The 27499-nt window shown below is 39.4% G+C and overlaps 2 protein-coding genes across 2 annotated transcripts in view; one reads left to right on the top strand and one right to left on the bottom strand.

Annotated features, from left to right (window-relative positions):
* The window catches only part of LOC117344912 (tensin-4-like), a 193645-nt gene extending 176401 nt beyond the window's left edge, over positions 1-17244 (top strand). The window contains exon 9 of the mRNA XM_033907797.1: positions 17137-17244. Within this exon, the coding sequence (XP_033763688.1) occupies positions 17137-17149 (13 nt within the window). The 3' untranslated portion in view covers positions 17150-17244. The remainder of the gene's footprint in view (positions 1-17136) is intronic.
* Positions 3250-27499, bottom strand: part of LOC117344911 (rho guanine nucleotide exchange factor 10-like) — a 68050-nt gene continuing 43800 nt past the window's right edge. The window contains exons 8-22 of the mRNA XM_033907794.1: positions 27141-27320; positions 26365-26481; positions 20034-20126; positions 19502-19711; positions 18875-18960; positions 17222-17376; positions 16040-16155; positions 15253-15371; positions 14489-14574; positions 12420-12526; positions 11677-11939; positions 10455-10630; positions 9766-9908; positions 7424-7601; positions 3250-6168 (exon numbers count right to left, since the gene is read on the bottom strand). Coding sequence (XP_033763685.1) covers positions 5117-6168; positions 7424-7601; positions 9766-9908; positions 10455-10630; positions 11677-11939; positions 12420-12526; positions 14489-14574; positions 15253-15371; positions 16040-16155; positions 17222-17376; positions 18875-18960; positions 19502-19711; positions 20034-20126; positions 26365-26481; positions 27141-27320 — 3081 coding nt within the window. The 3' untranslated portion in view covers positions 3250-5116. The remainder of the gene's footprint in view (positions 6169-7423; positions 7602-9765; positions 9909-10454; positions 10631-11676; positions 11940-12419; positions 12527-14488; positions 14575-15252; positions 15372-16039; positions 16156-17221; positions 17377-18874; positions 18961-19501; positions 19712-20033; positions 20127-26364; positions 26482-27140; positions 27321-27499) is intronic.

Genomic DNA, 27499 nt, shown 5'->3' with positions numbered 1-27499 from the left:
CAGTTATACCACCCAGGTAGACCCTGTACACTGTTATACCACTCAGGTAGACCCTGTACACTGTTATACCACTCAGGTAGACCCTGTACACTGTTATACCACTCAGGTAGACCCTGTACACTGTTATACCACCAAGGTAGACCCTGTACACAGTTATACCACTCAGGTAGGCCCTGTACACTGTTATACCACTCAGGTAGACCCTGTACACTGTTATACAACCCAGGTAGACCCTGTACACTGTTATACCACTCAGGTAGACCCTGTACACTGTAATACCACTCAGGTAGACACTGTACACTGTAATACCACTCAGGTAGACCCTGTACACTGTTATACCAATCAGGTAGACCCTGTACACTGTAATACCACTCAGGTAAACACTGTACACTGTAATACCACCCAGGTAGACCCTGTACACTGTTATACCACCCAGGTAGACCCTGTACACAGTTATACCACCCAGGTAGACCCTGTACACAGTTATACCAACCAGGTAAACACTGTACACTGTAATACCACCAAGGTAGACCCTGTACACTGTTATACCACCAAGGTAGACACTGTACACAGTTATACCACTCAGGTAGACCCTGTACCATGTTATACCACTCAGGTAGACCCTGTACACTGTTATACCACTCAGGTAGACACTGTACACAGTTATACCACCCAGGTAGACCCTGTACACTGTAATACCACTCAGGTAGACCCTGTACACTGTAATACCACCAAGGTAGACACTACACTGTAATACCACTCAGGTAGACCCTGTACACAGTTATACCACCCAGGTAGACCCTGTACACTGTTATACCACTCAGGTAGACCCTGTACACTGTTATACCACTCAGGTCGACACTGTACAGTGTAATACCACTCAGGTAGACCCTGTACACTGTAATAACACTCAGGTAGACCCTGTACGTTGTTATACCACCCAGGTAGATCCTGTACACTGTTATACCACTCAGGTAGACCCTGTACACTGTAATACCACTCAGGTAGACCCTGTACACTGTAATACCACTCAGGTAGACCCTGTACACTGTAATACCACCCAGGTCGACCCTGTACACAGTTATACCACTCAGGTAGACCCTGTACACTGTTATACCACTCAGGTAGACCCTGTACACTGTAATACCACTCAGGTAGACCCTGTACACTGTAATACCACTCAGGTAGACCCTGTACACTGTTATACCACTCAGGTAGACCCTGTACACAGTTATACCACCCAGGTAGACACTGTACACTGTTATACCACTCAGGTAGACCCTGTACACTGTAATACCACTCAGGTAGACCCTGTACACTGTAATACCACTCAGGTAGACCCTGTACACTGTTATACCACCCAGGTAGACCCTGTACACTGTAATACCACTCAGGTAGACCCTGTACACAGTTATACCACCAAGGTAGACCCTGTACGCAGTTATACCACTCAGGTAGACCCTGTACACGGTTATACCACTCAGGTAGACCCTGTACACAGTTATACCACCCAGGTAGACACTGTACACTGTTATACCACTCAGGTAGACCCTGTACACTGTAATACCACTCAGGTAGACCCTGTACACTGTTATACCACTCAGGTAGACCCTGTACACTGTAATACCACTCAGGTAGACACTGTACACAGTTATACCACCCCGGTAGACCCTGTACACAGTTATACCACTCAGGTAGACCCTGTACACTGTTATACCACCCAGGTAGACCCTGTACATTGTTATACCACCCAGGTAGACACTGTACACTGTAATACCACCCAGGTAGACCCTGTACGTTGTTACACCACTCAGGTAGACCCTGTACACTGTTATACCACCCAGGTAGACCCTGTACACAGTTATACCACCCAGGTAGACCCTGTACGCAGTTATACCACTCAGGTAGACACTGTACACTGTTATACCACCCAGGTAGACCCTGTACACTGTAATACCACTCAGGTACACCCACTACACTGTTATACCACTCAGGTAGACCCTGTACACAGTTATACCACCCAGGTAGACCATGTACACTGTTATACCACTCAGGTAGACCCTGTACACAGTTATACCACCCAGGTAGACCCTGTACACTGTTATACCACTCAGGTAGACCCTGTACACAGTTATACCACTCAGGTAGACCCTGTACACTGTTATACCACTCAGGTAGACCCTGTACACTGTTATACCACTCAGGTAGACCCTGTACACAGTTATACCACCCAGGTAGACCCTGTACACTGTAATACCACTCAGGTAGACCCTGTACACTGTTATACCACCCAGGTAGACCCTGTACACTGTTATACCACCCAGGTAGACCCTGTATACTGTTATACCACTCAGGTAGACCCTGTACACAGTTATACCACCCAGGTAGACCCTGTACACAGTTATACCACTCAGGTAGACCCTGTACACTGTTATACCACTCAGGTAGACCCTGTACACAGTTATACCACCCAGGTAGACCCTGTATACTGTTATACCACTCAGGTAGACCCTGTACACTGTAATACCACCCAGGTAGACCCTGTACACTGTAATACCACTCAGGTAGACCCTGTACACTGTTATACCACTCAGGTAGACCCTGTATACTGTTATACCACTCAGGTAGACCCTGTACACAGTTATACCACCCAGGTAGACCCTGTATACTGTTATACCACTCAGGTAGACCCTGTACACTGTAATACCACCCAGGCAGACCCTGTACACTGTAATACCACTCAGGTAGACCCTGTACACTGTTATACCACTCAGGTAGACCTTGTACACTGTAATACCACTCAGGTAGACCCTGTACACAGTTATACCACCAAGGTAGACCCTGTACACTGTTATACCACTCAGGTAGACCCTGTACACTGTTATACCACCCAGGTAGACCCTGTACACTGTTATACCACTCAGGTAGACCCTGTACACTGTAATACCACTCAGGTAGACCCACTACACTGTTATACCACTCAGGTAGACACTGTACACTGTTATACCACTCAGGTAAAAACTGTACACTGTTATACCACTCAGGTAGACCCTGTATGTATCACTGTACTCTGTCTACCTGTCTATACATACCACTGTCTACCTGTCTACCTGTGTATACATACCACTGTACACTGTCTACCTGTGTATACATACCACTGTCTACCTGTCTATACATACCAATGTCTACCTGTCTATACATACCACTGTACAATGTCTACCTGTCTATACATATCACTGTCTACCTGTCTAAACATACCACTGTACAATGTCTACCTATCTAGCTAAGACTTTATAAGCCTAAGTAATCACTTAGTTGCCATTTAATTTTTGAAACATTCTTTCTCTCATATAACATTATAATTACACAATATCCTTATTTAATATAATTACACAATATCGTTAAGTACTACATGTACATTGAATATCTCAAAGCAGCTGGTTATATAATAGTACAAATATTGGATTTTGAATGAATGCATTGGTGATGGAATAATATAAATATCTATATCACAATTGAAAAAGAATACAGAAACATATTTAAAATATAATTATTTAAATCTGTGGAACAAGTGATAAGGTGAAGCAGTAACCATGACAACAATACAGTATTACATAACAACTAACTGTAATACTTAGCAACAGAAGACAACAACATAGAGATATAACAACATCTGATGTTACCATAGAAACATACAAAGATTATATATACAGGGATATACACTGTATAACAACATCCTGTGTCACCATGGAGATATACACTGTATAACAACATCATGTGTCACCATGGAAACACACACAGGTTGTATCTATAGGGATATGCATCATTGTGTCACCATGGAGATATACATTGTACAAAACATCCTGTGTCACCATGGAGATATACATTGTACAACAACATCCTGTGTCACCATGGAAACACAGTATATATATTGGATTTACAACATGGGATTTACAACAACCAGTAACATCTATATAACAGTCACAATATTCTAGTACCAGAATGACTGAATAACAAAAATCTCTTTACAGGGCTAATGTCAGGACCCTGTGATGACGTGTATCTCGGGAGTAACACACAGGACCTTCTACATGTATACTACAGTACATTCTCAATCTGATTAAAACACAGATCTATCTGAGGGTGGTAAAGGGTCATGTCTAATTAACCTCAACACTTACTTTCAGCCAATCAACAGCTGAGTGCCTGTAAAGTATTTTATCACCCTAACATCTGAATGTAACTTATTTTATAACCCTACCCTCTAAGTGACTGCAGCTTGACTAGAAAGAACTGGTTTTTCTTTTTTTTTTTTTAATTTTTGATACCGAATCATTAATTCCCAATAGCCCTATCATTCGTAATATCTATCTTCCCCTCGATAACTGATAATTCTATGCAATCTTCCCCTCGATAATTCTATGCAATCTTCCCCTCGATAATTCTATGCAATCTTCCCCTCGATACTTCTATTCAATCTTCCCCTCGATACTTCTATTTGATCTTCCCCTTGATACTTCTATTCAATTTTCCCCTCGATACTTCTATTCAATTTTCCCTCGATACTTCTATTCAATCTTCCCCTCGATACTTCTATTCAATCTTCCCCTCGATACTTCTATTCAATCTTCCCCTCGATACTTCTATTCCATCTTCCCCTCGATACTTCTATTCAATCTTCCCCTCGATACTTCTATTCCATCTTCCCCTCGATACTTCTATTCAATCTTCCCCTCGATACTTCTATTCAATCTTCCCCTCGATACTTCTATTCCATCTTCCCCTCGATACTTCTATTCAATCTTCCCCTCGATACTTCTATTCAATCTTCCCCTCGATACTTCTATGCAATCTTCCCCTCGATACTTCTATTCAATCTTCCCCTCGATACTTCTATTCAATCTTCCCCTCGATACTTCTATTCCATCTTCCCCTCGATACTTCTATTCAATCTTCCCCTCGATACTTCTATTCGATCTTCCCCTCGATACTCCTATACACCTCCTCCCATTGGTCAATAACCACAACAATGAAACTGTACACTACAATATGTTATTAGTGTAGTGACATTGACAACAGGTCCCTTTACAGAAATACACGGAGTACATGTCATTCTCTAGAATTTGTACATCCACATCATCAGAGAAGATTCATCGTTGCGGAGATATTCCTTTTGATGATCGACCGGCGGTCGTTTCCAGTCCAGATATCCATCTCCTCCGCTTATCACAATCACAGCATTACAGTTTCGTTTAGACAGCGTACTAATGGCCTTCATTCTCGGCCCATTGTGGTCCCCTGGTGGAAGTTTGAGCGATAGTGAGGTTCTCACATTTGGTGATTTGGCTTTTGATAGAGTTTTTCGTAAACTAAATGACTTTTTAGGTTTTAACTCCTTGTGGATTTTTTGTACGTTTAAATCATTTTGACTTTTACTCTCATCAATCACAGCCCCCACATCACCTGACTTACCAGGCGATTCCTTTATACTAATGTTATCAGATAGGTCAGAACTCTTACTGGAATCTGACCCCTCATCAAAGGTCAAAAGGTCACTGTAGTACAAACTGACCTCATCCTCGGGGGCGACCTTGTCTAGAAGGTTAGAGTTCCTAACTGTACCCATACGTTTCTTTTTGACTGTCTCCAGTAGCTCTTTCCTGAATGGTAGAGAACTCTGCGGGTGTCTCATATATCGCCCCAGAGATTTAGTGGATGAATTGTCAGTGTCGTCTCCGCGCAGGGTCCTGTGGGAGACATTTTGTGGTAAAAGTACTTCTTTCTCATTAGGTAGAACTTGAACTCCTAAACTGTCCTTGTGAGCGGAACCCTCGGGCTCTGTAGATAAACTAGATTTCCTTCTTTCACTAGTGACGTCACTATTGTCACCAGAATCATTTCCTGTCATATGATTGGCACCGTCAACAAACTGCCAGAGATTGACAGTATCACAGTAGACAGGGATAAGCAGTTTCACAGGGCCGTTGTGGGCGTGACAGGAGACCCAAGGTTTGTCCCAGTAGCGAGGCACTCCGTCCTTCAGACGGGGCAGAGACACTGTCAGAATGATTCCTACATTTGTCCCGATCCACAGGTAACCACGGCTTGCCATCAGACTCGTTACCATACAGGTGTCCGTCAACTTCTCCTTAGCATAGGTGGGACAACCTGTAACATACAACAAACTCTGTATAGAAATTCCTGGGAACCTTGACAGACTAACATTTAAAACATATAGCATAACTCCATGCTGGAGCCCTCTAAAGACTCATATCTATGACATGTAGAACTCAAATAACTACGTAACAATGTGTTACCGAGACACCTAAGCGACACCAGACTTTTCACCCTGCCCTTTATGTTACCTCCTGTGTTACTAAGACACCTACCCAACACCATCCTTTCCACTGTGCCCTTTATGTTCCCCTCCTGTGTTACTAAGACACCTACCCAACACCAGCCTTTCCACTATGCCCTTTATGTTGCCCTCCTGTGTTACTAAGACACCTACCCAACACAATCCTTTCCACTATGCCCTTTATGTTGCCCTCCTGTGTTACTAAGACACCTACCCAACACCATCCTTTCCACTGTGCCCTTTATGTTACCTCCTGTGTTACTGAGACACCTACCCAACACCAGCCTTTCCACTGTGCCCTTTATGTTACCTCCTGTGTTACTGAGACACCTACCCAACACCATCCTTTCCACTATGCCCTTTATGTTGCCCTCCTGTGTTACTAAGACACCTACCCAACACCATCCTTTCCACTATGCCCTTTATGTTGCCCTCCTGTGTTACTAAGACACCTACCCAACACCATCCTTTCCACTGTGCCCTTTATGTTACCTCCTGTGTTACTGAGACACCTACCCAACACCAGCCTTTCCACTATGCCCTTTATGTTGCCCTCCTGTGTTACTAAGACACCTACCCAACACCATCCTTTCCACTGTGCCCTTTATGTTTCCCCTCCTGTGTTACTAAGACACCTACCCGACACCAGCCTTTCCACTATGCCCTTTATGTTCCCCTCCTGTGTTACTAAGACACCTACCCAACACCAGCCTTTCCACTATGCCCTTTGTATTCACCACCTGTGTTTCTGTGACACCTACCTGACACCAGCCTTTCCACTATGCCCTTTATGTTACCTCCTGTGTTACTAAGACACCTACCCAACACCAGCCTTTCCACTATGCCCTTTGTATTCACCACCTGTGTTTCTGTGACACCTACCCAACACCAGCCTTTCCACTATGCCCTTTGTATTCACCACCTGTGTTTCTGTGACACCTACCCGACACCAGCCTTTCCACTATGCCCTTTATGTTCCCCTCCTGTGTTTCTGTGACACCTACCCGACACCAGCCTTTCCACTATGCCCTTTGTATTCACCACCTGTGTTTATGAGACACCTACCTGACACCATCCTCTCCACAGCACCTTTCACGTTCACCTCCTGGAGATTTTCCTTGGTTTCGATGTGAAAGAGACAGACTCTTGACTGGTCTTTGTAAGATACCCACAATCCCACTCCGGATCGGACCATTTCACTGATCTCCGATCCTCCTTCATTGGAGCTCATTCTCACTTTCTCCTGAAACAGTGAACACAAATCTCCTGGAGAAACTATTTGGGTCTCTTCACTAAACTTCATGGACAATTGGTTTGGGAAACCATATGCACTATATAATATTGAAGAAATGCTTGTGAAACACAAGTTCAGCAGGAATCGATGTGTAGGCTACATGTATGTGGCTAAATCACAAGATTGTGAATAGACTCTCATATGGAACCAAATTTGCTATTTATAGTAATGGTGACCTTGAACTTTGACCTGATGACCTGTAATCTCAAGGACAAACTTTCACTATGAGGAAACATTGCATGAAATCTGAGTTTAATTGACAAGAGGGTGCTGATGGATTATTTTAGAAGTTTTTCAATTGAAATAAAATGTTGACAGATTGACTGACAACTATGGTGATAATTAGCTACAATGTCATAACTCGAGACATTGGAAATTTTTATGACAGGCATCGTCAGAGCTATGATTGGGTTCCATGCATGCCAATGTAGCAAATCCTTATACAGTGGAACTTCGTTAACTCGAAGTCGACGGGACCACGAAAAAACTTCGAGTTATCCGAGTGTTCGAATTAAGCGAGTTATTGTTTTTGGTGAAAAGTTTGGTCAATATTTGTCAACATTATATAATCATTATAACTTCGCTCTGTCGCTCATCAGTTTAGTGTGAAGACTGGTCAATACATGTAAATATATATGTAATGTTTCGTTATGTCACTTGTAATTTGGTGTAGTTTTGCCGATATACAGTCACGATAAAGTTTCTTTCACTTAGTCACTTCAATAACGATCTGATGTGCAAGTCATGTTTGCAAAAGGTAAACGATAAAACGGAATTCGACAAAATAACAAGTTATTAATGTCAAAACAAATAACCGTTTAAGTTTAACACAGATTGCATACAAAACGTAACAAAACCAATACCTTTCATTGCACATGTATAAAATACTGTTTGATCGACCTACTTACTTTTTATTGATAACCACGCCATTTCCATGTGTATTAGCACCGGAAGTTGGGCTGCGCATGTGCGTATAAAATGTTACTGTAACTGAGTTGGCGTTTTATCCGATTTAATAGACAGCACTGACCGTTACAGTTGTACTCTGAACACCTCGGCAGTAATTACGCTATTGTTTCAGCAGTTTAAAGAGTTAATAGGCGCCGGTGACTGCGTCATTTCTACACCTGTAAAAACATCAGCCGGGTAGATCTACCGGTGTGTCAGAGATTAGTTCCGCTTGAGCGAACGGGTAGATGAGTTGTTGACTATCGTGTGTACTGATATCGGCGACCGCCTTGGGAAATTACCTGATGTAAGTAAAGCAGTAATTTTTATCACCAAGACTTGTTGTTATAAGATTCAGCCGACAATTTCTTTTATGAATTTATGAAACACTTATAATGATATGTAGGTTAGTAGTGCCGATATGTTCAGTATTACAAACGGAATTTAGCTCTTAAAAAATGTCGGCATTTGCCACCGATCGACGAAAATCATACTTCGAGTTATTCGAACATTTCAAGTAGGATTTTTATTGTTGGGACCAAATTTTTACTTCGTATTAACCGAGTTTTTCGAGTTATCCGAATTCGAATTTTCCGAGTTTTTTTTACTAAGATAAAGAGAGAATTCGGCCGGGACCGGCGAGGTACTTCGAGTTAAGCGGGGCATTCGAGTTATCCGAGTTCGAGTTAACGAAGTTCCACTGTATGTTGAAACAGTGCGAGGACATAATTATTTCAATACAATTTGGCAAAAATAGTTCCACTAGCCAATCTAGAATATGATATATTACAAATATTGAATACCTTGAGAAATGACCTACATGTGACTTTCTTTATACAATTTCATTGATGTTTCTGGATATGACGGTATCTTGCATGTACATTATGACAACTTAGTATGGTTTGGGACATGCTGTACTGTCGAACATGTGCCATACTGATCAAGTACAGAAATTAAAATATTGATACACTTAAGAGGAATTGAGTCTGATAAATAGTGGAGGAGTGATTCACTTTGGCGTCGCTACACTAGAGCATATGGGGCGAATTCACCCGTCCAAGGTGTTAGCTAAAGGCCAGGTATAAATATTTGTACTAGGTAATAATGAGTATTTGGTTCTGATGTGAGGTCCAGAGATCCTCGAATGATAAAGAGAATTACTTACACTGTAATTGTTCTCCTCGTACTGGATAATGTAGACATAATCCCGACATGACAGCCACACTTCCTCCTCCATCACAAGGATGCTACGGATTGGAACACTGTCTATCACCGTTATAGTAGGAGAACGGAAGTTCCATCTCCCTTCTGGAAGTATTAATTATATATTAACATCTCATTTCATCATTAGTACAATACAATTTTATACTGAAGATCATTATGAAGAATTTATGCTGAAAATCATTATAAAGAATTTATACTGAAAATTATTATAAAGAATTTATGCTGAAAATCATAATAAAGAATTTTTACTGAAAATTATTATAAAGAATTTTTACTGAAAATTATTATAAAGAATTTATACTGAAAATTATTATAAAGAATTTATGCTGAAATCATAAAGAATTTTTACTGAAAATCAATTTAAGTATTTCAACATTGTTCTAACTTTTACAATAATTTCTGAGAAGTATGCCCCATAAAGCGTGCAAAAGTTTATGCTGGACAGATAGAAGATGCCATACCATAAAACTCCCGTCAAATTTGACGGGCGCATAAAAACTATGCTGTTGGTGAAGAAACAAGCAATTAATCAATTAGCTTTAGGTTAACCCTACATACTAGATTAGCACAGTGTTACACTGTATCTATTTTCTGTGAAATGTCTTGACATCGTATCAGTAAGTATTTTACCAGCATCTCGGTCATAGATGACTAAGTTTCCGTTATTACACCCAGCGAATACTCGGTCATCCATGGCCCGGATCACCAAAGCAATGCCGTGACAGTAGAAATGTGTGGCTGGTTTCCTGGCCGTGGTTGATAGGTCTCTCCGACCCGCTTCATTAAACAGACGGAACACCATGATTCTGGAACAGACACCAAAACATGGTCAGACATTCAACAATTGTCCGTAGGTATGGAACATCACAATCATCTTTATCGGTCAGACATTCAACAATTGTCCATAGGTATAGAATGTCACAACCATCTTTATCGGTCAGACATTCAACAATTGTCTGTAGGTATGGAACATCACAATCATCTTTATCGGTCAGACATTCAACAATTGTCCGTAGGTATGGAACATCACAACCATCTTTATTGGTCAGACATTCAACAATTGTCTGTAGGTATGGAACATCACAGTCATCTTTATCGGTCAGACATTCAACAATTGTCCGTAGGTATGGAACGTCACAACCATCTTCTTGTACCTGGTACCTTTGTTTGCAGATCAATAATAAACATGTCAAAGGCATAAATATACCTTCAAAGAGCTGTCAAACACCAGGTCAGATACTGTTCAATGCCAGGTCAGATACTGTTCAACGCCAGGTCAGATACTGTTCAACGCCAGGTCAGATACTGTTCAACACCAGGTCAGATACTGTTCAACACCAGGTCACATACTGTTCAACACCAGGTCACATACTGTTCAACACCAGGTCACATACTGTTCAACACCAGGTCAGATACTGTTCAACACCAGGTCAGATACTGTTCAATACCAGGTCAGATACTGTTCAATGCCAGGTCAGATACTGTTCAACGCCAGGTCAGATACTGTTCAACACCAGGTCAGATACTGTTCAACGCCAGGTCAGATACTGTTCAACACCAGGTCACATACTGTTCAACACCAGGTCACATACTCTTCAACACCAGGTCAGATACTGTTCAACACCAGGTCACATACTGTTCAACACCAGGTCAGATACTGTTCAACACCAGGTCAGATACTGTTCAATACCAGGTCAGATACTGTTCAACACCAGGTCAGATACTGTTCAATACCAGGTCAGATACTGTTCAACACCAGGTCACATACTAATTTTCCAAGAGCATATTCCACAAGACTAACCTTAAGGGTTATTACCTGGATAGCAGTGGGCTGTTTGGATAAATTACTTACTCCGAGGAGATTGTGGACATCCATACTGTGTCCTCCACAAATGCGTTCTCAGTGTCTACTGTAGCATAACCCTGGACCATCTCCACGGCGACCGCCTCCACGTCCATGGCCTGGAAGGATTCCACCAAGGCAGGCTTTGTTGATTGGGTGGACACCAGAGCCACATGAGATCTTTTCTCCGTTGTCATGACAACCCACAAATGCTGAATACCTATGTCAATTGTACCAGGGGCGGACAGGAAAACGGGTACGGCACACTTCATCTACAGATCAAAGGTCAGATTGTCAAATTTGAAAAAAAATGAAAAGATTGTTTACTATGGTCATTTCTATAACTGTATGTTTATTTCTATAACTTTATGTTTCTGATCGTAAACAGTAATCAATGCCCTGGCAGGCTTGCATTCATCCTATCATGAATGATTCAACACAAAAACTGCTAATTCTTGAAATATAAATCAAATTGTCAAATGACATTCCAAAAAAAAGTTTTTTAACTGTGAGATGTCGATTTTGAGTCCCACAGTGAAAAGATTTACATATATATGCACATGTATAAAATACAAATTGTTTTCATAAGAAACAAACAGATATAAAAAGTCAATGTGTTACTTCTGACAAAGGAAATGCAGCCATTTCTTACATATCAATGTGTGGGTACATTTGGGATTTGATTCAGAAGCTAGCTTGACAGAATTGGCTAAGGACTGACAGGTGGAACCTATAGGGGAAGAGTAACCTACCTTGGTGTAGTTACGAGGCAAGTCCACACAGACAGACTTCATAAAGACGGCCGGCTGTAATGAGTTAGTATCCTCTGCCTTTACCCAGCCAGGGTTATTCTGGGGCTCTGTACACACAAATTATTATATCAAGTGTAAATATGGGGCTCTGTACACACAAGTTATTATATCAAGTGTAAATATGGGGCTCTGTAAATATGGGGCTCTGTACACACAAGTTATTATATCAAGTGTAAATATGGGGCTCTGTACACTCAAGTTTTATATCAGTGTAAATATGGGGCTCTGTAAATATGGGGCTCTGTACACACAAGTTATTATATCAAGTGTAAATAATACATTGTTTTCTGAATCTAGGCAGATAGCCCCTTCAGGCAAGTGTTTAAGTTTGCTTAACTTGGGTCAGGGAAGACCACAAGTGGGGAGACCAAGGTTAGGGGAGACCTGGGTTAGGGGAGACTTGGGTTAGGGGAGACCTGGGTTAGGGGAGGTCAGGGTTAGGGGAGACCTGGGTTAGGGGAGACCTGGGTTAGGGGAGACTTGGGTTAGGGGAGACTTGGGTTAGGGGAGACCTGGGTTAGGGGAGACCTAGGTTAGGGGAGACCTGGGTTAGGGGAGACTTGGGTTAGGGGAGACCTGGGTTAGGGGAGACCTGGGTTAGGGGAGACTTGGGTTAGGGGAGGTCAGGGTTAGGGGAGACCTGGGTTAGGGGAGGTCAGGGTTAGGGGAGACCTGGGTTAGGGGAGGTCAGGGTCAGGGGAGACCTGGGTTAGGGGAGGTCAGGGTCAGGGGAGACCTGGGTTAGGGGAGGTCAGGGTTAGGGGAGACCTGGGTTAGGGGAGGTCAGGGTCAGGGGAGACCTGGGTTAGACCTGGGTTAGGGGAGACCTGTGTTAGGGGAGACTTGGGTTAGGGAAGACCTGTGTTAGGGGAGACCTGTGTAAGGGGAGACTTGGGTTAGGGGAGGTCAGGGTTAGGGGAGACTTGGGTTAGGGGAGACCTGGGTTAGGGGAGGTCAGGTTAGGGGAGACCTGGGTTAGGGGAGACCTGGGTCAGGGGAGGTCAGGGTTAGGGGAGACCTGGGTCAGGGGAGACCTGGGTTAGGGGAGACCTGGGGCAAGGGAGACTTGAGTTAGGGGAGACCTGTGTTAGGGGAGACTTGGGTTAGGGGAGGTCAGGTTAGGGGAGACTTGGGTTAGGGGAGACCAGGGTTAGGGGAGACCTGGGTTAGGGGAGGTCAGGGTTAGGGGAGACCTGGGTTAGGGGAGACCTGGGTTAGGGGAGACCTGTGTTAGGGGAGACTTGGGTTAGGGGAGACCTGGGTTAGGGGAGACTTGGGTTAGGGGAGACCTGGGTTAGGGGAGACCTGGGTTAGGGGAGACCTAGGTTAGGGGAGACCTGGGTTAGGGGAGGTCAGGTTAGGGGAGGTCAGGGTTAGGGGAGACTTGAGTTAGGGGAGGTCGGGTTAGGGGAGACTTGGGTTAGGGGAGACCATGGTTAGGGGAGACCTGGGTTAGGGGAGGTCAGGGTTAGGGGAGACCTGGGTCAGGGGAGACCTGGGTTAGGGGAGACCTGGGTTAGGGGAGACTTGGGTTAGGGGAAACCTGGGTTAGGGGAGACCTGGGTTAGGGGAGGTCAGGGTTAGGGGAGACCTGGGTTAGGGGAGACCAGGGTTAGGGGAGACCTGGGTTAGGGGAGACCTGGGTTAGGGGAAACCTGGGTTAGGGGAGACCAGGGTTAGGGGAGACCTGGGTTAGGGGAGACTTGGGTTAGGGGATACTTGGGTTATGGGAGACCTGGGTTAGGGGAGACCTGGGTTAGGGGAGACCAGGGTTAGGGGAGACCTGGGTTAGGGGAGACCTGGGTTAGGGGAGACTTGGGTTAGGGGAGACCAGGGTTAGGGGAGACCTGGGTTAGGGGAGACCTGGGTTAGGGGAGACTTGGGTTAGGGGAGACCTGGGTTAGGGGAGACCTGGGTTAGGGGAGACGAGTTTTGGGGTTAATTTTGATATTAGCTGATCTTTAATGATGTATATACAGAAGAGACAAAGAAGAAGAGACATGGCATACCGAGAGCAAACTTGGCCATGAGGAACTCTTTACACCATTCCTGTTTCATCTCTGGGGTCGATGTCTGGAACGTGTACCGCATATTCCTGTAAAACACATCACATTGTTAATATCGTATTACAACAATGTACCACACATTGTCAATTTTGTAAAACAACAAGAGGCCCATGGGACATGCATACTCATCTGGATATTTCAGTGATCAAAGCACTCATAAATGTTTTTCTCATGTTTGGATCAGTCAGATTTAGTTGTTAAACACTCAATATTGATAACCAATTAAATTCCTTTTTTGGGCCCAGTCCCTCTGCCTATGGAGTTTGATCAAAATCCATCAGGTCATTAATATTAAGAGGAAGACCTACCTGATAGGATTTTTACCCGATATGCCTTTTGGGCCTTGCCTCTCCAACCCATGGGGAGCCAAATCCACTGTGTATAAAAATTAGTTTCCCTTCACCCAGGGATTCTTCAGACCAAGTATGAGCAAAATCCATTCATTCATTCAGGAAAAGTCGTGATTCAAAAGATTTACCCCTGCCCCTCAGCAAGCCACACCCTCCGATTATACATTTGATCTCCCTTTCCTAATAATACTCCAAACAAAATTTGATCAAAATCCATTCAGTCATACAGGACTAGTAGGGATTTAAAGCAAATGTTAATAGACTTTGCACAAGGGCAATGATAAAGCTAACCTGGTCAGTAGGTCAGACCGAGTGAGCTAACAATAAACTCTACACTGTCATCATTGTTTTACCTACTTGAAAGTATCATGGATGTTTATTGTACAGCTATTCAGTAGCTGTAATTGTTGGTCCTTGACTTGAATCATCTGTTGAAGGTCCCGTGTCACCTCGATCACCAGATCTTCACCCAAACCCTGTCAAGAGTAAAAACAGAAATTTTTGAAACTTGTACCTGTAAACTTGTCTGATATCTAATGAAATGAAGTTGTGATGTGGTTCTGTCATGGTATAGCTTCAAACATCAACAAAACTACTAATATATAGTGGATTAACAGTGTCTTCAGTAATACCAAATATATTTCACGAGTGGGGCTAATATTTTGATATTTTTCACGTGTGCGTAGCACAAGTGAAAAATATCAAAATATTAGCCATACAAGTAAAATGTATTTGGTATTACTGAAGACACTGTTAGATATTCTGTTTATTACATTTTATTACAAAATATACTGAGGCATCTCAATCTCTACCGGAATTCATTGCGGTCCCCTGTCAACGGCTCACAAATGTACGCAAAATTGTGATGTTATGTATTTTATCTTAAATTATGACGTCATATAACATGACGGAGAGCTATATGCAAATCTTCATTTCTCCATTGTTGTTTGTAAGCAGTGTTCTGATTGGTAAAATCAGAAAAAGAGATATTTTTCACTTGTTTGATATTTTTCATAAGTGAAAAATATCAGAAGTAAAAAATAGCAATTTTATATAATGAATAATTTTCTATATTTCACTGGTAAAGATTAATAAATAATTATAAAGACAATGATTTACTGTAGATAAGTAAGTGTGAACTTACCTCGTAGGTATTCTGTAGGGATGATACAAGGGCCCCTATCTTACCAAGGACAGAAAGGTCATGCATCATGTTGCTAAGGTCATTATATAGGTGGAAAGGGTCATCCTCCGGCTTTACTGTAATTATATAAAGTCCAATCACACATATAAGTCATTTTATCATTAAGTCCAGATGTCACACATTTAAGTCATTTTATAATAAAGTCCAGAGGTCACATAAATAACTTATTTTATAATAAAGTCCAAATGTCAAGCAAACAAGTTATTTGATACAAAACAATGCTTATTATCATTCCAATGATTTGGCTTGATTTATTCAAAATTCTTTTCATGGTTTGCTTCCAATTCCACATATTTTATATACGCATCAAATCTTTGAAGCGAAATGAGCTTAAAGATAGTTCAATAATATATTGCAAAGTATATAATAATATGTATATTTTATGATATTTTGCTATTAACACGTAAACATTTTGTTGTTGGCGACATTAGTGTACAGTATATATATACACACATTGGTATTTGTACATGTATACATGGGTTATCTATCTTTGTGCTTTAATAATATTACAATAGTAAAATTAAATCCCTCACAAATATATTTATTATCAACTAGACATTACTCTATCCAAATTTTTAATTTAGTCATCTTTGTGTTCAGTTCCAAACTGGGTATCAAGAACAAGATATGATGTCCTGTAGTATAGACAATCAGTATATCAAGAACAGTTTGATTAAAGAACAGCACCTGCCTCCCATCCAGGCAGATAACATGCAATATCAAACAAATCTATAAATTCTAATCATAATCGTAATGGAAAACCCACTGTTTATATACATAGAGTATTTGAATTTCTTTCCCCTGTACATATACATGTATAACATGTGCGAGTGTGTGTGTATACTATATATTACTCTACATTGTATGCTATTAATACCGGATGGTTTTATTTTGTTAATATTATTATAATACGGAGAGAACTTAAAATAGGCTTAAGCCTGATGTTCAATCCAATTGTTTTTTTTTAAAACAATAAAATTTGTTGAAATGAAATGAAAAGAACAGTTTGATGTCTAAGATGGCACTGTTTATTGCAGGACACAATTTTAAATCAGCCTTAAGTGAAATGTGACCTGGAACCCTAGGACTGTATACACGGACTATGTATAAGGTGGTACCTACACGGAGCCTTCGTCTGTATTGAGGTGCGTCGACTCGTACTGAGGATACTACTCTGCATGTCGGGAGAAATAGAACTATCCTTCAGCTCCAGGTTTACCAGTGCACAGCAGCTCTTCACCTTAAGTTGTTCTGTCTTTGGACGGTCTTCATTGTCTCTACAAAATGTGATGTGACTTGAACGATGAAGTGATTTCTTGTTTCCATGGTAACAGTGTCCTGTTTCCATGGTAACAGTGTAAGTAACAGTTACACATGAACACATGACACTCTATATGGCATCATATGGATATACTGTTTGTGTGTAAATACTTTATTAAATGGTTTCTGATGGAGGATAATTAAAATTCAGACTTAACACATGGAAATCCTCTTAACAACTTCTGATGTTAAAAACATGACAGGCAGTAAGTTTTTATACTATAAGACTCTATCATATGTGGTCATGTAGGATAGGGATATTCCACCCGAGGGGTCACAAAATGTGGTAAAACCTGAGGCTCTGCCGAGGGTTTTACCACATTTTGTGACCCAGAGGGTGGAATATCCCTATCCTACATGAACCACATATGATTGAGTATTTTTCTCTCATTCCCCAACCTAAAATATGCAAAAATAGGCACTATCTGTCGATAGCTTTCTCAGATAGACGCCATTTTTTCTCAATCCAAACTTTTTTTCTACTGCATATAATAAAAAAAGAACAGCGCCAATCGATTTACCATACCCCATATATGCAAACAGAGTTAGTTTGCTGTTCTAAAAACGAAGGAAACCATTCATTTCCACAGTCTAACGTTGTTTCAGCAGCCCTGTCATTGCAAGCGAAGCCAAATCACTTGATGTCGGCCAAGCTAGTGTGTCCTTTCGCGTGAAAATATAGTTCCATGTTTTATTAATAAAAAACAATAAAAGAACGTGTTTTTTTACATAATTTATATCATGAATAAAAAAAATCATTATCTGATTACATATCTTAATTCAATGTATTGTTGAAATGTTTAAATCATGGAGTATAGATAGATCTACTTTCGGTTCGGCAACCTACTTTTGTATCATTGCGCGCGCGTGGCTATCCTACACCGGAAGCGAGGTAATACACACACAGCAAGCATGGGTGTATTTACCTGGACAGACCAGTATGATACCGGTAGGGATGAGAGAAAATAAGATACATGCTCACAAGATAGTGTTGTAACAGCCTGTAAACATTTAATAGGGTATTTCTAATGGGAGGTAACTATGTGAGGAGGCTATCCTTGGTATAACAATCATTAAAACATACTTTGTCCTTGGGATTAAAGGTCACAGTGTAGACTTCTATCTTTGACCTTGATAGTACAGATCACAATGTAGAGTTTTATCTTTGACCTTGATAGTAAATTTCATTGTAAAGAGTTCTTTCTTTGACCTTGACAGTAATGATCACAGTACAGAGTTCTTTCTTTGACCCTGACAGTAAAGGTTACAGTATAGAGTTCTTTCTTTGACCTTGATGGTAAAGGTCATTGTAAAGATTTCTATATTTGACCTTGACAGTTAATATCACAGTGTAGAGTACTATCTTTGACCTTGATGATAAAGGTCAAAGCATAGAGAGGTTACAGATATGTTAAAGGTCAAGGTTATATAAAGTTAAGGGTGTATCCTAGTTACCTGTAGATTACACCAATCACAATTAGACAATCGTCCATTAGGATGAGACGTCGCTTCTTCATCACAATCTCTCCATAGGCCTTGGTCTACAAAGTCAACCAGATACATAGTAATATAAAATACTTAACCTGACCTAAACAATTTCAACATTACTTCTGATCATTTGGTTTAATCGTCTGTGAAATACATAAATTATCTTAGTTTCAACTTTGAGAAAAATGAAGCTAAGGAAAAACTTGTCAATTTGGATACACAAAGATACTACTGGTAATTTCAAAATATGTCTATTATCTAAATGTGTCATGTTTTCAACAAACATACTAGGTAAGCAATACCTGTCCCCTACCAGCCCCTGCTAAAAATAGCGATGGAGACCTTGACTTTGACCCTGAAAGGCTGAAGTATTCTGGTCCTTTATCATAACCAGAAGTTTGATCAATATCCTTTGAGGAATGAAGTCGTCAGAGCGCTGACAAACTTTGGCGTTGTGTTCATACATAACAGATGGACGGAGAGGACATTAAAAGTCCTCACGGTTTCACCAGTAGAGGACTAATAAAATAAACTTTCTAATTATTACTTGAATCAATCAAGTTTTCAAAACCAAATCTCACAATGCTAACATACCATCTGTTCAAAGTTGTCCTGACGAAGGAGCTTCTGTGAGCGTTCAGGAAATGTCTTGCCAAGCTTTTTGAGCAGGCGCTTCGCTTCCAGATACTGTTCGCTCTCACGTTTGCTCTCGTTGAGGCGGTGTGCAACATTCTCTAGTTCAGTGAGCGCCCTCTGGAGGGCACAACGGTCATGGTGATTTGGCGGTGTGTATTTCAGTAGATCCTACAAACAAACACAGCATTACTCTAAAATTGAATCACTCTTTATGGAACAATTGATGCTTTATGAAATTAAAAAGTACTTACTTTTTCATTAATTTAAAAGTATTTTGTTTAACTTTATTTTGTTTTAGTATTTTTTCAAAAAGAGGTCTATGAAATTTAAGATTTTGAATCTTTAAATACTTAAAAGTATTTTTTTTAAATTAATATTTTGATAAAAAAAAGTTATTCAGAGGATAGTATTTAAATCAATATATGATGAAAATCCGAGGATTGTTGCATTATCAAAGGGAGATAATCCTTACTCTATAAGTCTACTATACCTGCATGAACATGATGAACTGGGGGAATCGCTGGACGGGCTTCACCATCAGACCAAATATGGACAGACGGTCAGATGTTGTTTGTTCTTGTTCCTGAGAATGAAGAGTCACATGACATAGCAAATTGAGAAACCATTTTCTATCACTCCTGAATGATCACCATTAATTTGTTATTATTCAAACCAAGAATTGTCACAAGCTATGTCAATGTTCAAAGCCCAAAAGAAAACAAAATAACCTGAATTTAACTGGCTTATCGGCCATTGTGGTTTGAATTATGTATTTAAATTTTGAGAAAGATCTCTTTGGAATTATGCTTGAAACAGCACTAGTAACAAATTTTAAAAATGGACGACAAACCATGGACCATGGATGAGCATTGGTTCGGACAGCCCATCATTCTCAAATAGCCCACAATAAATAAACAGGTACTAAGATGTTATTTATTTTAATAATGTTTTCATCTTGTTTAAAATATGGATTTTGAGAAAGATCTTTTTTGAATTATGTTTGAAACAATACCAGCAAAATGTATTATGTATTATTATGTTATTAATTTTTATAATGTTTTCATATTGTTTGAAATATTTACAACATGTAACATTCTCCTTAACATCACAATCATGCTGACATTTCCCAATTATCAGTAGGACAGTGTATTACACACACGAAACATGAAGGTTGAATGTCATGTCAAGGTCATGCCAAAATTAAGACATACACAAACACAATATGTATTATGTTTTAGAAACTGCAGATTCAGTCAAACAGATTTTTTTCTAACCAGGAACTACCTAGCGACTGTCTCAAACTGATACTGCTAGACTAGCTGTGAAAATAGGCTGAAATACTGACAACCCATAAGTGACCTAGAGGAAGGATTGTATGAAAGACACACACACACAAGATTTTGGAAATACTGAAATGGAAGATAGAGTAGGGCAAACCATGACACTGCAAAATACAGTTGTTTCATAATTTCTGAAATCAGTCAGATTTTTGTGCCATCTATTTATCGAATTCTCCAACAAGTTGTCACCTGTATCTTTAAGGAGACAACGGAAGAAAAATGGGGGTATCAGCTGTGGTAGCAAAAGGCTTCTGGAGAATAGTTAGTGAAAGGGTAGCAAAAAAAAATAGTTAATGAGTTTCCAGTTTTTGAAAATATTCAAAATCAGGTGACAAATTTGAGGTCAGCTTCAAATAATTGAATGTAGATACCCATTATAGTTGCTTAAAGAAGAGATTAAAACTCCATTGCAACGAAGATCACAGACTGGGTCTCACACAAACTGTATCTCCCACCTACTGTATCTACCCCAGACTAAAGTTAAACTCCTAGTTGGGTCTCTACTCAATTATCTAATTGTTTTAAGGTTGTCTGAATAAGTTGATTATTTCAATTTCATAACCTTCATATAAAGTCTTACCACATTCTTCAGTTAAAAAAAGTTCCAATATTATACACACTATATAAATATAGTACAAAGTTACCAAAACATATTTAAATGTTCACTGTTTCTCTTCTTTTTTTTAATTCTCGTGCAATATTGGAATTTTGAAAATTGACACACACAATTCTTTGTTACTAGTACACATATGCATACATGATATAAAAACTTTTTGTTAAAATCAAGACAAATGATTAGAACATTCTTTTTGTATATTAATAGGTCGTTAAAGGTCACAGGGGTCAAACAAAGGTCATGGTGTTTAAACAAAACCACACTTACACAAAATTCTTACCGGATCAACTAGAGTTTAGTTGTAATATTTTAGTACAAAAATAAACATGCCATGTGTATTGTGTGAGTATGAGGTGATGAACTGGCTAACAACCCCATATAACTTAAAACTGACAAATTCATCATGGCTAACAACCCCATATAACTTACAACTGACAAATTCATCATGGCTAACAACCCCATATAACTTACAACTGACAAATTCATCATGGCTAACAACCCCATATAACTTACAACTGACAAATTCATCATGGCTAACAACCCCATATAACTTAAAACTGACAAATTCATCATGGCTAACAACCCCATATAACTTACAACTGACAAATTCATCATGGCTGACAACCCCATATAACTTAAAACTGACAAATTCATCATGGCTAACAACCCCATATAACTTAAAACTGACAAATTCATCATGGCTGACAACCCCATATAACTTAAAACTGACAAATTCATCATGGCCGACAACCCCATTTAACTTAAAACTGACAAATTCATCATGGCCGACAACCCCATATAACTTAAAACTGACAAATTCATCATGGCCGACAACCCCTTATAACTTAAAACTGACAAATTCATCATGGCCGACAACCCCATATAACTTAAAACTGACAAATTCATCATGGCCGACAACCCCATATAACTTAAAACTGACAAATTCATCATGGCCGACAATCCCATATAACTTAAAACTGACAAATTCATCATGGCCGACAACCCCATATAACTTAAAACTGACAGATTCATCATGGCCGACAACCCCATATAACTTAAAACTGACAAATTCATCATGGCTAACAACCACATATAACTTAAAACTGACAAATTCATCATGGCCGACAACCCCATATAACTTAAAACTGACAAATTCATCATGGCCAACAACCCCATATAACTTAAAACTGACAAATTCATCATGGCCGACAACCCCATATAACTTAAAACTGACAGATTCATCATGGCCGACAACCCCATATAACTTAAAACTGACAGATTCATCATGGCTAACAACCACATATAACTTGTAACTGACAAATTCATCATGGCCGACAACCACATATAACTTGTAACTGACAAATTCATCATGGCCGACAACCACATATAACTTGTAACTGACAAATTCATCATGGCTGACAACCCCATATAACTTTAAACTGACAGATTCATCATGGCTGACAACCACATAACTTTTAACTGACAGATTAATCTTGGTCGACAACCACATATAACTTTTAACTGACAGATTCATCATGGCCGACAACCCCATATAACTTTTAACTGACAGATTCATCATGGTCGACAACCCCATTTAACTTTTAACTGACAGATTCATCATGGCTAACAATGCCACATAACTTGTAACTGACAGATTCATCATGGCCGATAACCCCATATAACTTTTAACTACCAAATTCATCATAGCGGACAACCTCATATAACTTTTAACTGACAGATTCATCATGGCAGACAACCCCACATAATTTTTATCTGACAGATTCATCATGGCTGACAACGCCATATAACTTTTAACTGACAGATTCATCATGGTTGACAACCACATATCATGGCTGACAACCACATATAACTTTTAACTGACAAATTAATCAGTAAGTGTAAAAATTCTACCAAGGGATGGGAATGATGGGAAGCAATGAAGTTCTGATCCAAAATTCTGGGGTTAAGAAATTCAGTATCACTTCAACCAATATAAGGAATGTCAAATGTAGCAGTTCTAGACTAGCTTTTCAGCAGGTGGACTGAAATGGATAAGATTAAACAGCTATAGTCTGATTGAAGTCAAAACATCATTATAGAAAGTCTCTAGCTTGAAGAAATAGAGCTTAAAACACTGCAGTAGAAAATAAATGCCACAGTACTGTTCCAGATCTAGACTCCCAGAGAAATGTCAACACGTATATTTTGATGACTTACAGTGCTAAATTAACTGACACTAAAAGAAATATAACTTAGAGGTGGAAATAATGACGAAAAATTAAACAAAGTCTTACCAAGGCTGTGAGGACATAAACATATTAATACTGGTTAACACTGACAGATCAGTAAGGGCCCCACCATGTGGCTCTAGATCCTCCATCATCATCAAGAAGCCATTTACCCATATGGCCAAAGTTGACAATATCTCATGAACATGCAAGCACTTTCAATAAGAAAGCACTGTACATGTGTGAAGTTAGATTTCAATTGGCCTAAAGGAAACTTGTTATTGAAAGAAATCTGATTTATATTTGTGATAATACCAGGTAGTTACCTTGATCTTTGAACTTTCAAATTGTAAATCATTTCTAAACAAATACTTAAAGTATGGAAGTACTGAAAGAAGTTTAAGTTAGATTGGTCAAAGCAAATTCTAAATTTTGCATAAAAGGTGATTTGTTTATCTATATTTAGTAACAGTGACCTTGACCTTTGAACTTTGATGCTAAAAAGCAATTCTTAGCAAGCTCTTTCAATAAGGAAGCACTGTATTAAGAATGAGGTAGATCTTTTTGAAGTATCAGTTTGATTGGCAAAAGCAATCTGAAGTTATTGCAATGGAAACTGATTTTCTATATTTAGCAACTCTGACCTTGGCCTTTTACCTTTGAACCAGAAAAGCAATCACAAGGAAGCACTTTCAATAAGAAAGCACTGTGTGAAGTTTGAGTTTGATCGGCCCAAGGAAACTCAAGTTCATGCAAGGAAATAAAAGTGCTGATGGACTGACTGACAGACAGACAGACATAGTGATTGCTATAGGGCACCTGCACTTTTGTGTGGGGTTCTAATGAACATGAAATACTCATAAATACAGACTGACAAATCAGTTACAGTTAACTGTGACAGAATGATACCAACAAGAGATGATAGAAGACAACATAGTTCGTCGAGTGGGTTGAAATTTGGAATTAGCTTTTTAGAGGTACAATGTTGGTTACAGGTCATAGACAGTTTTATAGAAACTTTAACCTAGCTGTCTAGCCAATAATGACAGTACAGCAATAGCTCCCTGGAGTTTGTCCCTGGAGCTAAAAACTATCTAAACTATCTAAAGATACAGGAAAAATATGTGTGTGAGCTTACCTAAAAGATACAGGAAAAAGATGTGTGTGAGCTTACCTAGATCAGGAAAGAGGGAGCTTCCCTAAAAGATACAGGAAAAAGATGTGTGTGAGCTTACCTAAAAGATACAGGAAAAAGATGTGTGTGAGCTTACCTAAAAGATACAGGAAAAAGATGTGTGTGAGCTTACCTAAAGATACAGGAAAAAGATGTGTGTGACCTTTCACCAAAATAAAAGCTATGATTATTTGTAAAGGGAGAAAAACTTTAACTAAAAGATGTGGTTATGTCTGCTGTGTATATATATATTGTACATGTAGATAGGAAAATGCTTGCCTCATTTCATTCCATTTTCACCCTGCTGTGACAGATACAACAATAGAAACATGATTTCAAACAAAGGATGCTTAACCTAAAAGTCCTGATAATGAAAATATTAGCAGGTTGAAAACATTTCTAATTACGAAAAACATTTCTTTCTTTTTTTTTAAATGTATCAAAGAAAGCCATCAAATGCTTTTTTCATCAATATTTTCAAATGACATTGCATGATACGGTCTATTTTCTGGAGGACAGGTAAAACACCTACTATAGGTGTGTACAGGTGTACATAGTAAAAGTCATTATCAGTAACTACATGCAGCAGTAGAGATCATAGCCAGTCCACACATACAAGCATTGCTGTTATAGGTTAAAGCCAAATCTCAAATCACCCTTGTAATACCTGGATCACCAGAAAGTTTGGGTCTCGTCGTAGAGCCTGTATGTCGATTGGCTTCTTGTTGCGCGCACCAGGCGATATATCACACCCAACGGGTGAGCTTACCTCATTTCCACATTGCTATATAAACAATGTCACGAATATTTATATCAAATGTTAAATTACAAATTTATCTCAAAATAACTATAATCTATTTGTAAATTTTACTTTTAAATTATAATCAACAAAACCTGCTCTTGTTCCTGATTAAATCTTAAAAAACCTTGAATGAACTTGACAGAAATATTTGTTAGTAAGAGAGAAATATATATTGATGTATTCATCCTGCAATAAGTCACGGAGCCAAAACATAAAGTCTGGCTCAAAGTAGGGGATGGCTTACATTTTATTAACAGCATTGAAATAGCAGGTCATGCAATCTCACGGATATTCTGACGGGCTTACTACCAAGCAGAGTCTTATTGTTGGACCAATGCAGTATTACAAAATGTCTCAGAGTCTTATTGTCGAACGAATTCAGTATTACAAAATGCTCCTCAGAGTCTTATTGTCAGACAAATACAGCATTGATAGAAATCATTCTGATTAAGGAGTGAACAGAAACATTTAAGTAGAAATCTTTGTATTATAACAGGGTAGAAAACATGTTTATTATTTTAGGATGATATGACCTAATTTCAATTCTCATTGTCCCTTAATCTAACATTGAAACTACTGTGATGTTGTTACTATGCATCACCATGGTGATGGTACAATGTATATACTATATGATCACCATAGCAATGGTATCTAACTGTACCTGTAAGAACTTGCGGAGTCCAGGCTGAGCATTTTGAGCACGTTTGATCTCCTCCATCGCTGTGGAGAACTTGTTGACATAGTCACTGTACACGTCCACAACCATGGCCCTGGAAAACTGTAAAAATATCTTCATCATCCATTATTATCAAAATTATAAATAGAAGAAAACAAAGAATATTTAAGTTGATGTTACATAACACATTTTCTGGAGAGAAGAAAACACTGATGCTAATGATATTTATAATTTCTCAGTAACAAAATGAAATACAAGTATTCCTAAATAAAATCTCTGCGTTTATTTTGTGAGATTACAGTAAACGCAACAAGTTAAGAGTCGTCAAAAGACAAGTGGCTTTGAGAGAAGGTTGAAATATGGATTTTTTTTAAAAGTAGGTCAAAGGTCAAGGTCAAGGTCAGCACGTCAACAAAAGTAGTACCAATGGAAAGGTCTTGTCACAAGGAACACATGTCAAATATGAAAGCCTTATCTCGTACAAGGTTGAGATTTTTTACAAGTAGGTCAAAGGTCATGGTCAAGGTCAGCATGTCTACAAACGTAGTACCAATGGAAAGGTCTGGTCGCAGGGAATGCATGTCAAATACTTAAGCTGTATCCTCATTGGTAATTAACACAACGCTGTTGTATCAAAAGTTTAACCTCGCTGTCTAAGGATGCTGTCACCAGGGGTATAGTAATAGCTCCCTTGGACTTTGTCCTGGTGAGATAAAAATAGTTCAATATGGTTAGGTGAAAATACAGAAAAGTTTACTTACAGAAGCAGTGAAGATATCTCCAATCTTCTCCGTCTCATCCCAGTTTTTGACACATTCAGCAAGTTCCAGTTGGAACATCAGATGATAGTTAAGGATCTCTTGTGTCTTATTAAATACATCCTTCACTTTCGACTCCTTCGCCTCCAACCCGTACGAGTACAGTAGTGGCTTCTTATATACCTAGACACAGACAAACAGGTTATGGTGATATCTTTGTCATCATCAGTTTTACAATTTAGGACAATGACTGTTCAGTAAGAGCCTTGATTTGATAGTATATTTATCTGTACTATATATTGAATAGTGACCTTGACCTTCAAAACTTTTCTTCATTAACATCTTCACTACAACTCATTAAC

This window comes from Pecten maximus, chromosome 16 (genome assembly GCF_902652985.1).
Source record: "Pecten maximus chromosome 16, xPecMax1.1, whole genome shotgun sequence".
NCBI lineage: Eukaryota > Metazoa > Mollusca > Bivalvia > Pectinida > Pectinidae > Pecten > Pecten maximus.
Note: the sequence above shows the minus strand (reverse complement) of the source record. Positions and strands in the feature narration are given on the sequence as shown.